Raw genomic sequence first — 12083 nt, 5'->3', positions numbered from 1 at the left:
GAAAGCGGCTTATCTGTGTCATCTCAACTGGCAAGCAACCAGTGGGCACAAAATTAGGTCACGACTTATTTAGTTCAGCAGCCTGACAACACTGCTAGGGAGAGAAAAGGGCTCTGAAAAGATGACAGTGAGGTCTGCAACAGTGTGCAGAAAAACAAAGTGCCACTTAGGTTTGCATCACAGAGGAAGGTCATGGAAAGGCTGTAAAATGAGAATCCCGAGGCAGCACTGTCCCAGCAGCACGGAAGGGGAAAAACCTCATCCTTTGGAAGCTGCAGGTGTCTGTGGAGAACCAATATGCTCCCATCAGATGGCTTTAGTCAGCTCACAAACTCTTTTCATTTGGGGTTCCTTCCATGAAGTTCCATGTATAGGAAGGCTCCATAATCCCCAGCTGGATTGAAGGGGAAGGGAGATACACAGGATTCCTTCTGCTGCAGGGAAGTCCTGGAGGGCCCTCCAGGTGCCCGTGCCAGTGGCTCAGAGGCCACTTCAGAGTTGAATTTCTTACGAGTTCAAGTTTGTGTTGTCCTCTCAGAGAGGACACTGACACATCATTGACAGGACACTGCTTTGGTTTACTGAGCTCTTTCCCCTGTAAAAAGAGAAAACCTAGCTGGGAAAAGGCTCCAGCCTTTCATGGCCACAGAGTCAGGCAGAGTAGCTTCCCTTCTGCAGGAAAGAGTTCCTCCCTCAAATAAACCCGGGGCAAAGCGGAGACCTCAATTAGTGCTTGAGCAAGGACTCGAGGCATTCCCTGGCACGCGTGTTATGCAAGGGTCAGGTTCTGCTGCCCTCATTCCCGTTCCTCCCCGAAACTGCAGCCATTTAGGCTCATGCCTCAAATCCATGAGCAGTCCCACCTACTGCTGTGGTCTGCTCCAAAGCCTCCCACTGACACAGAGCCAGCAGCCCCGGTTTCACTGGTCCTACAGCTGGGGTCACCCAGCAGCAGGAGCACCAACCAGGGAGTGATGGATCTCTGCCTCATGAATCTCAGCTCTCTTCCTGCCTTCAAAGAGGATCTATAGGAGAGCCAGGGTAGCTGCAAGATTAACTTATTGCATTTTTGATGCTTTAGAAGCTCATTTGTGCTAAATCAGAGAGCAGACCACATTGTAGGACCCACGTAATCCAGTGATATTCCCAAAGACAGCTTGTTATTTGTAAGCTCTGAGGAATGACTGCACTGGATATCTCCTCACTGCACTTGGCCCCCCAGTCCCACCTGCTCCCATGACATGAATACCTAATAGGCAATTTGGGGCTGGGATCTCTGGAGAAATGCAGCTCTGGTTATGAACCTGCCTTCCCCCTGCAAGCCTGGGACCTGTACTACAGCCCAGCTCCATTTCTGCCCAACAGAGACTCCTGCTGCAACGCTTTCCATGCCCAGGCATGGGAACAGGGCTCTACCCACAGTGGGGGGACTGCTTCCTAGTCCTGTGGTGTGAGGAGAGCGGCTGGAGTTGCAGGAATGAGGGAGAGGCATCCATGCTGCTGGGCAGCCCTGGGCAGTTGTGGAAGGGAGCAGGGCTGTGATGCTGCCTTGCATTCCTTTGGGCATGGGCAGGTGGGCAAGGTGGCCTGGGAAACACCTTTCCCTGCTCCAGGCTCTCCCACTGCCACCCTCTGCCCCAGCCAGTGGCTCTCTGAGGACTCTTGCTGGAAGGCTGGATCTTGATCAGCTGCATTTTTAAAAGCGGGACTCATCCTTAATCTGCTGGGATTAAAAAGGGATGCAGTTTTACAACTCTCCAGAATTTAGGTGGTGTAAACAAGTGTTTTGCAAACACCAGGACCAACAACAATCTGTCACTGTCAGCAAAAGCAAGTGCTCCACCCTGCTTGGGGCCAGGCTTGAGCTTCACCCCAGACCCATGGTCCCACTAACTGGTGACCGTGGCTGCACCCAGCAGCTGGTGCCAGCCCTGTGGGCAGCAGAGGACTTGATTCCCAAGGGTTCTGCCAGCTTCCAGCAGAGTCACTGCATCCTCTCACGGGTAGAAAAGCAAGAAAGGGGAGGGAGGGCAGAGAGGCTTAGACAACAATTCATTGGAATAATTTAAAAGTACATTCTGCAATAGGTTCAGTCTGTTTCACAGCTTAGTTCTGCCTGCGTGGCTTCCTCCCGCAGGATGGCCCCCAAGGTCCCGTCTCCACTGGCAGGGGATGCCAGGGAGCCGTCCGTCAGTCACTCTCGCTGCTGGATCGGTGGGATGCTGCCCCACGGCCATGCTGCACCTTGAGGCAGGAGGGCAGCGCTGCCCTGCCAGTGGACAGCGAGACCTTGCTGACAGAGGACACGCTGCGGGCCAGGGGCTGCGTGGGGAACATAATTATACCACGGGGTGCCTCCAGGAGCTGCCAGATCTCCCCCGAGGTGGAGCCACGCAGGTACTCCCAGGGCCGGCGCCCGCTGCTGTCCCGCACCTGCACCTGGCAGCCGAGCTGCAGCACCAGCACCTTGATGACAAGCTGGTGGCCGTGTATGGCAGCCAAGTGCAGCGGCGTGTACCCGCAGCCCGAGCGGGCGTCCACGTCCAGGGCCAGCCCCGCCTGCCGCGCCGCCGCCGCCAGCTCCTGCAGGCCGGGCCCGTCGCCGTGCTTGGCCAGCCAGTGGAGCACCGTGAAGCCTGACATGAAGTCCCGCAGCAGGGCCAGCTCCGGCTCTTCCAGAAACAGCCCCCGCACGCGTGCCCAGCACCCCGCTGACATCGCCACTAGCCAGGCGTGCTCCCGCTGTCCCAGTGGCACCGATGGCCCCCGGCTTAGGGCATTTCTAGAGGAGCTCTTGGAGAGCGTGGTGCGGGGCTGCCGCCCACAGTCCTCGGGCAGCGATGGGGGCTGCACCTCCGACAAAGCGAGCTGGCACCTGATGCTCCTGAAGACAGGCAGCGGTGCTGGGGGACAGCTCTCTGGGGCTTGGGGCGCTACGGGGCCCTGTGCTGGCTGCAAGGGCTGGGACGGAGGTGGCCTGGAAGAGGGTGGCTGCAGGGAGTGGGATGGAGCTGGCTGAGTGGGGGAGTATGGCAGGGATTGGGATGGGGGTGGCTTGATAGGGGGTAGGACCCCAGGACCTGACGGCAGTGTGAGGGTTTGGCGTGGGTACAGCAGCAGGACTTGAGGTTGGGTTGGTCCGTTTGGGGTCAGCCCCCTGGATCCCCTCGGCAGGGCTGGGGATGGCCTGGTGGGGAGCTGCTGCAGGGACCTGGACTGTGATGGGGGCAGCCTGGTGGAAGGGAGCACCTCTGAGCTTGATAAAAGTGAGGATGAGGAGGGGCTGGCAGGGAGTGCCTGCAGGGACCGGGACAGGGGCAGCACCCCCGGGGCGGACAGCAACGGCAGGGACCGCGATGGGGGCAGCTCGGTGGGGGACAGCGCCCTGGGGCCCGATGACACCTGCGGGGACTGGGAGGGTCCGGTGGGAGGTGGCCCCCTCAGGTTTGCTGTGGGCGCTGGGGCCTTCAGTAGGGGCATCCCGGTCGGGGGCTGCGGCGACGACCGGGGCTGAGGCACCCCCGGGCCCGACGGCAGCGGTGGGGACCGGGAGCGGGACGATGTGGCAGAGGGCGGCCCGGCGGCAGGCAGCGGCGGCGATGGGGGCCGGGGCGGCACAGGGGGGGCCAGCGCTCCAGGAGCCGAGGGCAGCAGCGGGGGCCGGGAGCGCGGAGTGCCGCCGGGGCGGAGCGCCCAGGGCCCCGAGGACAGCGGCTGGGTCCGGTACGGGGGCGGCTGCCTGGGGGGCGGCGGGGAGAGGGAGCGGGGCAGCCCGGCGGGGGGCGGTGCCCGGGGCCCCGGCGGGGGGACGGCGGCGGCGGCAGCAGCGCGGCGCGCCCGGCGGCACTCGCAGCAGGGACCGCCGCGGCCCCGGGCGGAGCAGCCCCCCGACACGGCGGCACTCCTCGGGGGCTGCCCCCCGCAGGGCCGCCCCTGCTCCGCCGCCTCCCCTCGGGGGCCGCGCCGCCCGTCGGGGTCGCGTCGGGGCGGCGGCGGCTCCGGCTCCTTCTTTGCCTCCTCCCGCTGTTCCTCCGGCGGCGGCAGCTCCTCATCGAGGAGGTCGCGGTACCTGCGGCGGAGGACGATGTCCTTGGAGGCGCCGGGGGCGGCGGCGGGGTGGACGGTGGCCAGGGAGTTGACAAGGCTCTTGAAATACTCGCGGCGCTCCCGCCGCTGCTGCTCCGTCAGCGCCGGGTCGCGAAGGAAGCGCTGGAAGTGGCGGAGCAGCGCCGAGTTGGGGGCTCGCCCCCCGGCCGCCCAGAGAAAGTCCAGCACAGCCTCCTGGCTCAGCTCCCGCGCCATGCTCCGGGCCGGCTGGCTCTCGGTGCTCCGTGCTGTGCCTCGGTGCTCGGCGCTGAATCCAGGTGCGGCGGGGAAACCCGCCTCCTGCCGCGCCGGGCCTCTCCGCCTCCTCCTCCGCAGTCGGGCCGCCACCGCCCGGTCGCCTTTGCCCGGGGTGGTGGCCCCTGGGGCGGCGAGCTGGGGTGACAGGAAAGGGGAAAAGCAGGATACGGGGGCTGGAGGACCTGAGAATTGCGAGGGTCATTTGCTGGCAGGTGGTGAGGAGAAAGAGTGGTTTATCAGTCATTATGACAGTGAACCGACAGGAGACGATAGACACAAACTGAAATGCAAGAAATTCCATTTGTGTGTGAGGAAAAACTATTTTATAGTGAGGGTGGTCAAGTACTGGAACAGTTTGCCCAGAGAGGTTGTGGTCTCCATTCTCAGGAGATGCTCCATGGGACACCTGAGAAGGGGCTGCACCAGACCTTGTCCAGAGGTGCCTTCCAATCTGAACTGCCCTGTGATTCAGCTACTTAGGAAAACTGGCAATAAAGAGTCATGAACGTGCTGTGGTTCGAGTGAGCTGATATTACAAGTGTGTGGGATTGTACCCATGTACGACAACCACATACAAATACCAAGAGTGCCTGCAGTCAAATCACATCTCATCTCATCTCTGTATCCGCTGCGTGGCTGAGATAGGCTGGACACAAGTTGTACCAGTGTGGGGATCTCACGTTGTTCTTTAGTGCTAATTCTGTTATCACAAATGTGTCTGTAACAGCTGAGAGGGATGGGGAAAGTCAGAGCCCCTGTGGGACACGTGCCCTGTGCTCACCAAACAACTGACAGCCCCTGCCCCGAGGAGGCTGGGGAGTGGATAGGGGGTGGAAAGTGTAGGAGAGAAGGTGTGCTGGATTTTCTCCCTTACAATCAGAGAACAGAGGCACGGAGGTACTGAGCTCAGTGTAGGCTCACTGGCTTTAAAGAGGTCTGGATCAGGCCCTAAGTCACGCTCCAGAAACCATCTCTGCTGCAGGCTCCCAGCTATCCATAAATATTTTTAGCTGCCTGTCATGTAAGAAGCTGGAATATCCTCCAGCCTGCTGCAAACCCTCACAAACCACGGGCAGAGATTGCAATAGATGATGTGTGCAAGCTACATCCCATCAGTGGTGTTCATCTGGGTAGGGCACAGGTGCTGGGAAGAGGGTAAAGGCTTATGTTCATATTTTATCATTTTGTACGTGCTTTTGATGCAGTTCTTCCAGGCATAAATATGTTTCTCCCTTCTCTTCTGATGAGCCCTGGATTGCAGTCAAAACAGTGTTTGTTAGCAGCACACTCTCAGTGGAGGCGTCTGAGATGAAATGAATAGAGCATAATGGTGTAGTTGTGATCACAAATAAGAAAGGAGGGTAGGTTGTGAAGATAAAAAATCCAAGTAAACAACAGTGGCACATGACAATACAGCTATGAAAGTGTTGCTTTGGCTTAATGAACTGAAGCATAAGCAGGAGGCTCTCCATGATATCACACTGTCCTGGTTTCAGATGGGGATTTTACTCCCATCTCAACAGCAGGTCTCTTGATTCTTTGGGTGAAATTTGAGTGAGCTCATAGTAGTCAGAATCACAAAACGGAGGCAGGACCAAGCATTACTTCATCGTGAAAGAATCAGAAAGAAGCCCACCACTTAGTCTTGTAGCTTTCTGTTGTTGTGTGATAAGGTGTTGCCTTTAGTGAGCTATGTACCCGTGTTTGTTTATAAACAGGAGGTAAGTTACCAAACTTCTGTGTCTGCTTGTGTATCTTCTCATCCCCTTTAACTGACAAATTGCCCTGCAACTGATACAAAAGGGCATTAAACGTGTACCTGCCGTGTCTACAAAATGATGTCAAACAACTTTGGAAACATGGAAAAAAACTCCTATGGGCTCTCTAGGATGAGGGACTGGCAATTCCCTTTTCTTGGGAAACGATTTGTTAGCAGCAGTTATGAAACTTTCAGGAGCTAGGGGTCTGCTTCTTCCCAGTGAACACTAGGAATGCAAGGAACTACACTAGCTGAGATCTGGGAAGATTGCAGAACATTTCTTGGTGTTGATGTTTTTTTTTTTCCTCCCCTGCTCTTTCAGCATGAACAGCCATACCCAGGGAAGTGTGTATGCCTGAGTATCGTGGAAACAGCCATACCCAGGGAAGTGTGTATGCCTGAGTATCGTGGAGGCAACTCGACCACAGCTCTCCCAGCCCCGGGCCAAGGAAGGACACGGTGAGTCACATCAAGGGTTTGCGAGTGAAGGAGATTTTCGTGTTGGTTAAGTTGTGCTGATGCAGGAGTATCATGCGTGCCTCTAATTCAGACCAGGGGAAGCAGTGTCTGCCTCACCCACAGGTGCAATGAGGACAACTCCTGAGATACGATCGTCAGGTGTTTCCACTAGGGGCTGCACTGGTCCGAGCGCATTTCCCAGTGCAGGCACGCTCAGCACCTCCTCACCTGGAGCCCTGTGTGCGGGAGGAGTTTGCTACGAGAGCAATAATGAGTCCTAATATCGAAGCCTCCCTCGGATATTAGCATGAACACCTAAGATGTGTGTGTCATAAAAGCACTGCATCAGCTCTCCTTCCAGAACGTTCCGGGTAGAACCCCCTCAGGGTCCGTTGGTGTAGCAGCTGTGCCAGCGATGGCTGCAGCTGTGCCGAGTTAAGGGCACTGCCCAGGTGCAGGCGCTCAACCCCTGATGGGCGGTGGGGCCGGGTAGTGCTCGTGCACTTCCATTGTTTCTGCCTCAGGCTGGGGGTGGCCACTCTGGAAGATCAGCTCCCGAGTTCTCCCAAACCTGATCAAAAAAAGCCGCAGGAAGGAGAAACTCTGTAGCCCTCGGCAAACAGCCACGTGCTTCTTCATAGCCCCACAAAAATGGGTTTTGGAGGGAAAAGGTATGAGCTTGATATCAAAGAGCGTTCAAATGGTAAGTGCATTGCTGAGGTCTATTTGCTTACCGCTCCCCGGGGTTGTTTGCTTGTAGGAGGTGCTCTCAGCTTTTATCCTGCTGGCTTTTTTGGTTTGGTTCGGTGGATGTTCACATATGGGGGTAGCTCTGATATGTCTGTAGTTCAATGTATCCTTCATGTGTGCAGCAAATTGGGTCTGTGTCTTCCCTAGCCTTCTGAGGTTTTATGTTTCACAAAGCACTGCAGGGCTTCATCACTACCTTGGTTGAAGATTTGCAAGCAGACATATTAAGTTTAGCCCTAAGACTCCCACCTTTGCAGGTAAAGGGATGTCATGCTTCACACCGGGATGTTAAGTGTTTTATCAGTTCGAGCAGCAAGGAGCCAGCTGGGCTTCACTTTGTCCCTGGAAATCACTTGTGGAGTGGGAGAGCGACTGGCCACCATGGCTGTTGTTTGGTTGTGCCCAGTTGGTTGAAAAACAGAATGTGTGTTTCACAGGAGAGCTCGGAGAAACGAGAGGGGCGAGGTGTCAAGTTTTGCCCTCTGTGTCGTTATGCAAGGGAGTCAGGGGCTCCTGTGTGCCTCTGTGTTACGAGTATCTCGTTGCCGAATCCCCAGCCTCGTTCTTCACCGAACTGGTGGCAGCAGAACCTTGTCGGTCGGTTGCTTGGCCATCAAGGTCCCTGGAGCACATGGGTCTGTGCTTTAAGCTGCGGGGCTGCCAGGGTGGGAGAGAGTGACCCTCCGGGGTGACGGGGATGGTACCAGCGGCCCGGCTCGGGGGGCGCGGGCGGGAGAGGGATTAGCGCAGTCACCGCCGGGGATGGAGCGCAGCCCCGCGGGGCCGCAGCCGGCTCTCGGGGCTCCCCGAGCGGCGGGGCGGCGCCGTCCGGCCGGCCGCGCTGCCCGCTGTGCCCGCGGGAGGGCCGGGGGGGTCCCGCCTCGCCGCCCGGCCCCTTTGCATTGCGCATGGGCCCTCCCCGCCGGGTGGCCATGTTGCAGTGCTAGCAGGCGGCGCAGAGCGGCGGGCCGGCAGCGCAGGGCGCAGCGCTCAGCACCGCACCGCGATGGCCGTGGCCGTGGGCAGACCGGCGGTGCGCGGGGGCAGCGCGGGGCTGGGGGCGGGCCGGGCGGGGGGCCGGGGGCTGCGGGGGCGCGCTGCCGGCGGCGCGGAGCCGGGGGTTGCGGGGGTGCGGTGCCCGCGGCGGGTTGCGGGGGCGCGATGCTGGGGGGCGCGGGGGGCTCGCCGGGGCGCCGCCGCCTCTGCCCCTTCCCGGGGCCGGAGGGGCCCGCGCAAAACTTTTTGTCTCCGTTTCGGGCCCGCGGCTCGTGACTGCGGCGGGGCCGGGCCGGCGGCGGGCAGCTCGTCCCGGAGCCCCGCGCTCCGAGCCGCGCGGGCAGCGGGGAGGCGGTGGGGGTGGTCCCCGGGCTGCGCCCGCCGGGACCGAGCTGTGCGGCAGTGCTGTGCCGCGGGTGTTTCTGCCCCGCCGCTTCCCGCCGATGGGAAGAGCTGGGAGCGGGCAGGGCAGTGCCCCGTGCGGGATGGGCAGCCGGGCGGGCGGGACGTGCCTGCATCCCTTGGGGAGAGGCGCTGGGCTGCGGCGGGAGAGGCACGCCAGTCCCGGAGTGGAAGTCTTCCGAGAGGCACGCGTGTCTTGCGTTTTCCAGCGTGGCCGTTTTTCTCGGGATGTGGTGGCCGGGAGTCTTTTCTTTTTTTACGTGCATGTTGAGAAGGACAAAAGATTTCCCCTTTACGGAGAGAAAGAAAAAAAAAAGCCTAAACCCACAAAAACTAGCAGATGCTGCTCCCGAAAAAAAAAAAAAAAGCGAGTCTCTCTTGCATCCAGCTTGAAGAAACGTGAATGAAACTCCACCGTGACCAGACTGAATGCACTTTTGTGCATCGTCGGCCGCGGGAGGGAGAGACTTGACCGACTTCCCAGCAACTTTTTCAGTGCTTGCGAGTAACCCAGATGTTGCCCATGAGCCGAGGACTTGAATGTGGCTCCTTCTCATAATAAGAGAATGGTCTGCGTTCAAGATGTGACCAGAATGAGACAGTTTCTTTTGGCGTTTATTATGTGCTTGTGGATCTGTGGGGCTGTAATGTTCCTCTGATGTGGCAAAGCAAATGTATGGAGATGGGGTTTAATGGTGTTACTGGAGGTGGGGAAGTTATGCTGCTAAGCAAAATAAGAGCTGATGTTTGTTAACAGAATACCTATAAATTATATCAGCTATTTGTAAAGCTTCTTCTGAAATGATTCCTTGATCTTAAGGTCTGAAGCATGCTTGGAAATTGAAGTTTGTCTGTCAGTGTAAGAAGATGCATTGAAATCATGGCTTCAGCTGGTTTTTAGGGCAGGCTGAAGGGTATTGCCAAGCCTTTTCACTTTGTGTGGAGCAGCAACCTCACAGCATTAATAGGCTGAGGAACGTGGCTTAGTGAAAGACGTGATTGCTGTTTGTTCCTGAGTATGTGTTTTGCTTTATTTTTTTGTCATTATGTTAAACTCGTGCTGTCACTCAGCCTCTCGTGTTTCTGGTTAATCCAAGTCCATGAGCAATCCCAAAGCAGCATCCACAGAGGGTTTTGCAGTAGTTAAACCAAATCCCTGTGTGTGTGTGTGTGTGCTGAGTCCAGCCCAGTGGGGCTGGCTGCAGGATAAAGCATCCTTCAGCATGACAAGCATGTGCGTGTGGGAGAGGGAAGGACGAGGGCACTCGGCTTCCTTTGCAAGCAGCTGGTGGGCAGAGCCTTCACCCTCCGGTGTAGCTGCTTTTTGAAGAAGAGTTGTTTTATCTTGAGGTGATAAGAGAAGAAAGGACAGTGGGCTGACACTCGGGAGGCATTGGGGGTGTTTTGTCTTGCTATCTTCTTATCTAATCCTGTCTGCTCCCACTTTGCCTGCTGCTGTTGTGTTGCTGGGAGGGTGGCAGGGAGTTGGAAGAAATAGTTAATTATATGTTAGAGCAAGGCAAGACTGGTGAAGATTTGCTTTGCAACTTTCTTACAGAATGTGATTAAGTGGAGCCTTGAGTGGTATGCGTCTGGTTGGAGGGAGAATTAAAGGAAGGGGGAAAGGAAAGGAATGAAACCAAAAGCGAGTCAGTTTGACTTAAAACGATGATAACATTCCTGAGTCACAACCTTTTACGTCCTGGCAGGATATGACATTATGTTAATTGTAAAAGCATGCATAAAGAATAACTTCAGCAAACTGCTCTGAAGTGTCTGTGTTTAATTGTAGCCGAGCAGGGCGTGTTTTGGTAGGAGGGGCGGCTTTCATTTTTAGGCCCTGATCCCACAGATGTGAGGGCACATGTGTAATGCGCTGCCTGTAATTTCATTTGCCTTACTGGAGCCTGCTCTGGGTATGTAAATGTAAAGGCATGCATAAGCAAAGCTTTGGCAGGATTGGTGCTGGGAGCTGCCCTGGGAGCTCTCAGCTGATGAAAGCCGAGCATGTGCTTAAACATGCACCGGGCTGGAAGGATGCACATGGTCACCTGGGCTCAGGGTGAGATAAGCCACTTGCAGTCTGGAAATGGTTGAGGTGTGCTAGATATGGCACCCCTTTCTTCTTCCTGGGTTACTTCCCAGCATCTTGACCAGTGTGGGATGGGTTCTTAGTAGATCAGAGCGTGGAAGAGGGCTCTGGCCTGCCTACCCTTCTCTTTATGTGTTTATCCCAAATGTTTACAGAACCGGAGCTTGGTCTGTTACAGGAGCGAGACTCATGTTTACAGTGATGTACACCCTGCTCCAAGTCAAACAGACATTGAGGGAGAGTGAAGCTGCAATGCAGATTTGACATGGGAACCATGGAGAACGTTATCTGAGAGATTAAAACAGTGTAGTGCACTCTCCCATCTGTTTTAAAAATACTTGATAATGAGAGACTGCTGGTTTCCATGGAGGGGAGGAAGGAGAGGGAGATGGGAAGGTAGAGCAAGAGATGAGCACAAAGAAAGGGGGTGCCCCCTTGTCTCTGTGAGTGTTTCTGTGCTCCCAGTAGCTGAGCATCTGGTCACAGTGAACGTGTTGTGGGCTTGGGTGGCCCTGCTGGGGCTGCTGACGTGGCCAGGGCACAGGTTTTGGCTTCCTTGCCTGCTTTCAGCTGCTGAGTGGGGCTGCTTGGGCCCGGCCTGGCTCAGCTGTCTGCACCAGGGATGCAGACCTGGGTGGTGCACAGAGGACTGTATTCTAGTGCGTGACCTCTTCATTTCCTTTATTCACCTCAGCACCTTGTTCGCAGTAGGAAGTTCTTTCAGACAATTCTTGTTGCTCCTGTTGATGTTAACAATGGTGGGAACTTGCCTCCTCCTTGCCTTTTTTCAGCACAGTCTTGGTTGTGGGGCAGGTTATGTGTCCAGCCCACCACATGCTCAGGGCCTCTGGCTTTTCCAGCACGAAAGGAGCTGACCAGGAGTCAGGATCTGATGGAGATGCTTGGAAGGGCTTTACTTTGTGTAGATGAAATGATCAGGAATCAATTCTAGTGTCTGAGTAGGGCCTCTAAAATAATGATGGGGATTGATTAAGTAACCAGCATGAATCTGAGAAGTAAAATATTCACTCAGCACTGGGGCATGTTTTGCATATCCCCTTCCCACCCCTGCAGCCCCCAAGAGAGAGAGAAAGCTCGACTGGCTGGCTGCCTGTTCTCCAGTCACTTGAGGGTTGTTGGTTCTCTTTCTGTGGCTCTTCCTCCTGAGGTGATTCCTAGAGCATGGTCACGAGGCTGCTCAGTAGCTTGTGGCTTGCTTTGCAGGAGAGATGCCAGGGGGACAGGGTCTTCTGTTGGCTTGGCAAACGCTCCTGCCTTTCC

At 56.5% G+C, this 12083-nt stretch overlaps 2 protein-coding genes across 7 annotated transcripts in view; one reads left to right on the top strand and one right to left on the bottom strand.

The window, feature by feature from the left end:
* The window catches only part of SEPTIN11 (septin 11), a 77722-nt gene that overhangs the window by 22639 nt on the left and 43000 nt on the right, over window positions 1-12083 (top strand). For 4 of the 6 annotated variants that reach the window (XR_010429794.1, XM_064651381.1, XM_064651386.1 and 1 more), the window contains exon 1: window positions 7221-7265. The exons of 1 other annotated variant lie outside the window; for it this stretch is intronic. Coding sequence is in view for 4 of the 5 variants with exons in the window: in XM_064651381.1 (XP_064507451.1) it covers window positions 7236-7265 (30 nt within the window). In the remaining variant the exon portion in view is untranslated. Of the gene's footprint in view, window positions 1-7220; window positions 7266-8202; window positions 8346-12083 lie in introns of those variants that run through there. One more of the 6 variants, XM_064651383.1, reaches the window with a different exon arrangement.
* On the bottom strand, window positions 1462-4402 carry SOWAHB (sosondowah ankyrin repeat domain family member B). The gene has a single exon (XM_064652302.1). It carries the CDS (start codon window positions 4300-4302, stop codon window positions 2191-2193), a length of 2112 nt encoding a protein of 703 aa, XP_064508372.1. The 5' UTR covers window positions 4303-4402; the 3' UTR covers window positions 1462-2190.

Source organism: Pseudopipra pipra, chromosome 4 (genome assembly GCF_036250125.1).
Source record: "Pseudopipra pipra isolate bDixPip1 chromosome 4, bDixPip1.hap1, whole genome shotgun sequence".
Taxonomy (NCBI): Eukaryota; Metazoa; Chordata; class Aves; order Passeriformes; family Pipridae; genus Pseudopipra; species Pseudopipra pipra.
The sequence above is the reverse complement of the archived record's forward strand: the minus strand, read 5'-3'. Positions and strand labels throughout refer to the sequence as shown.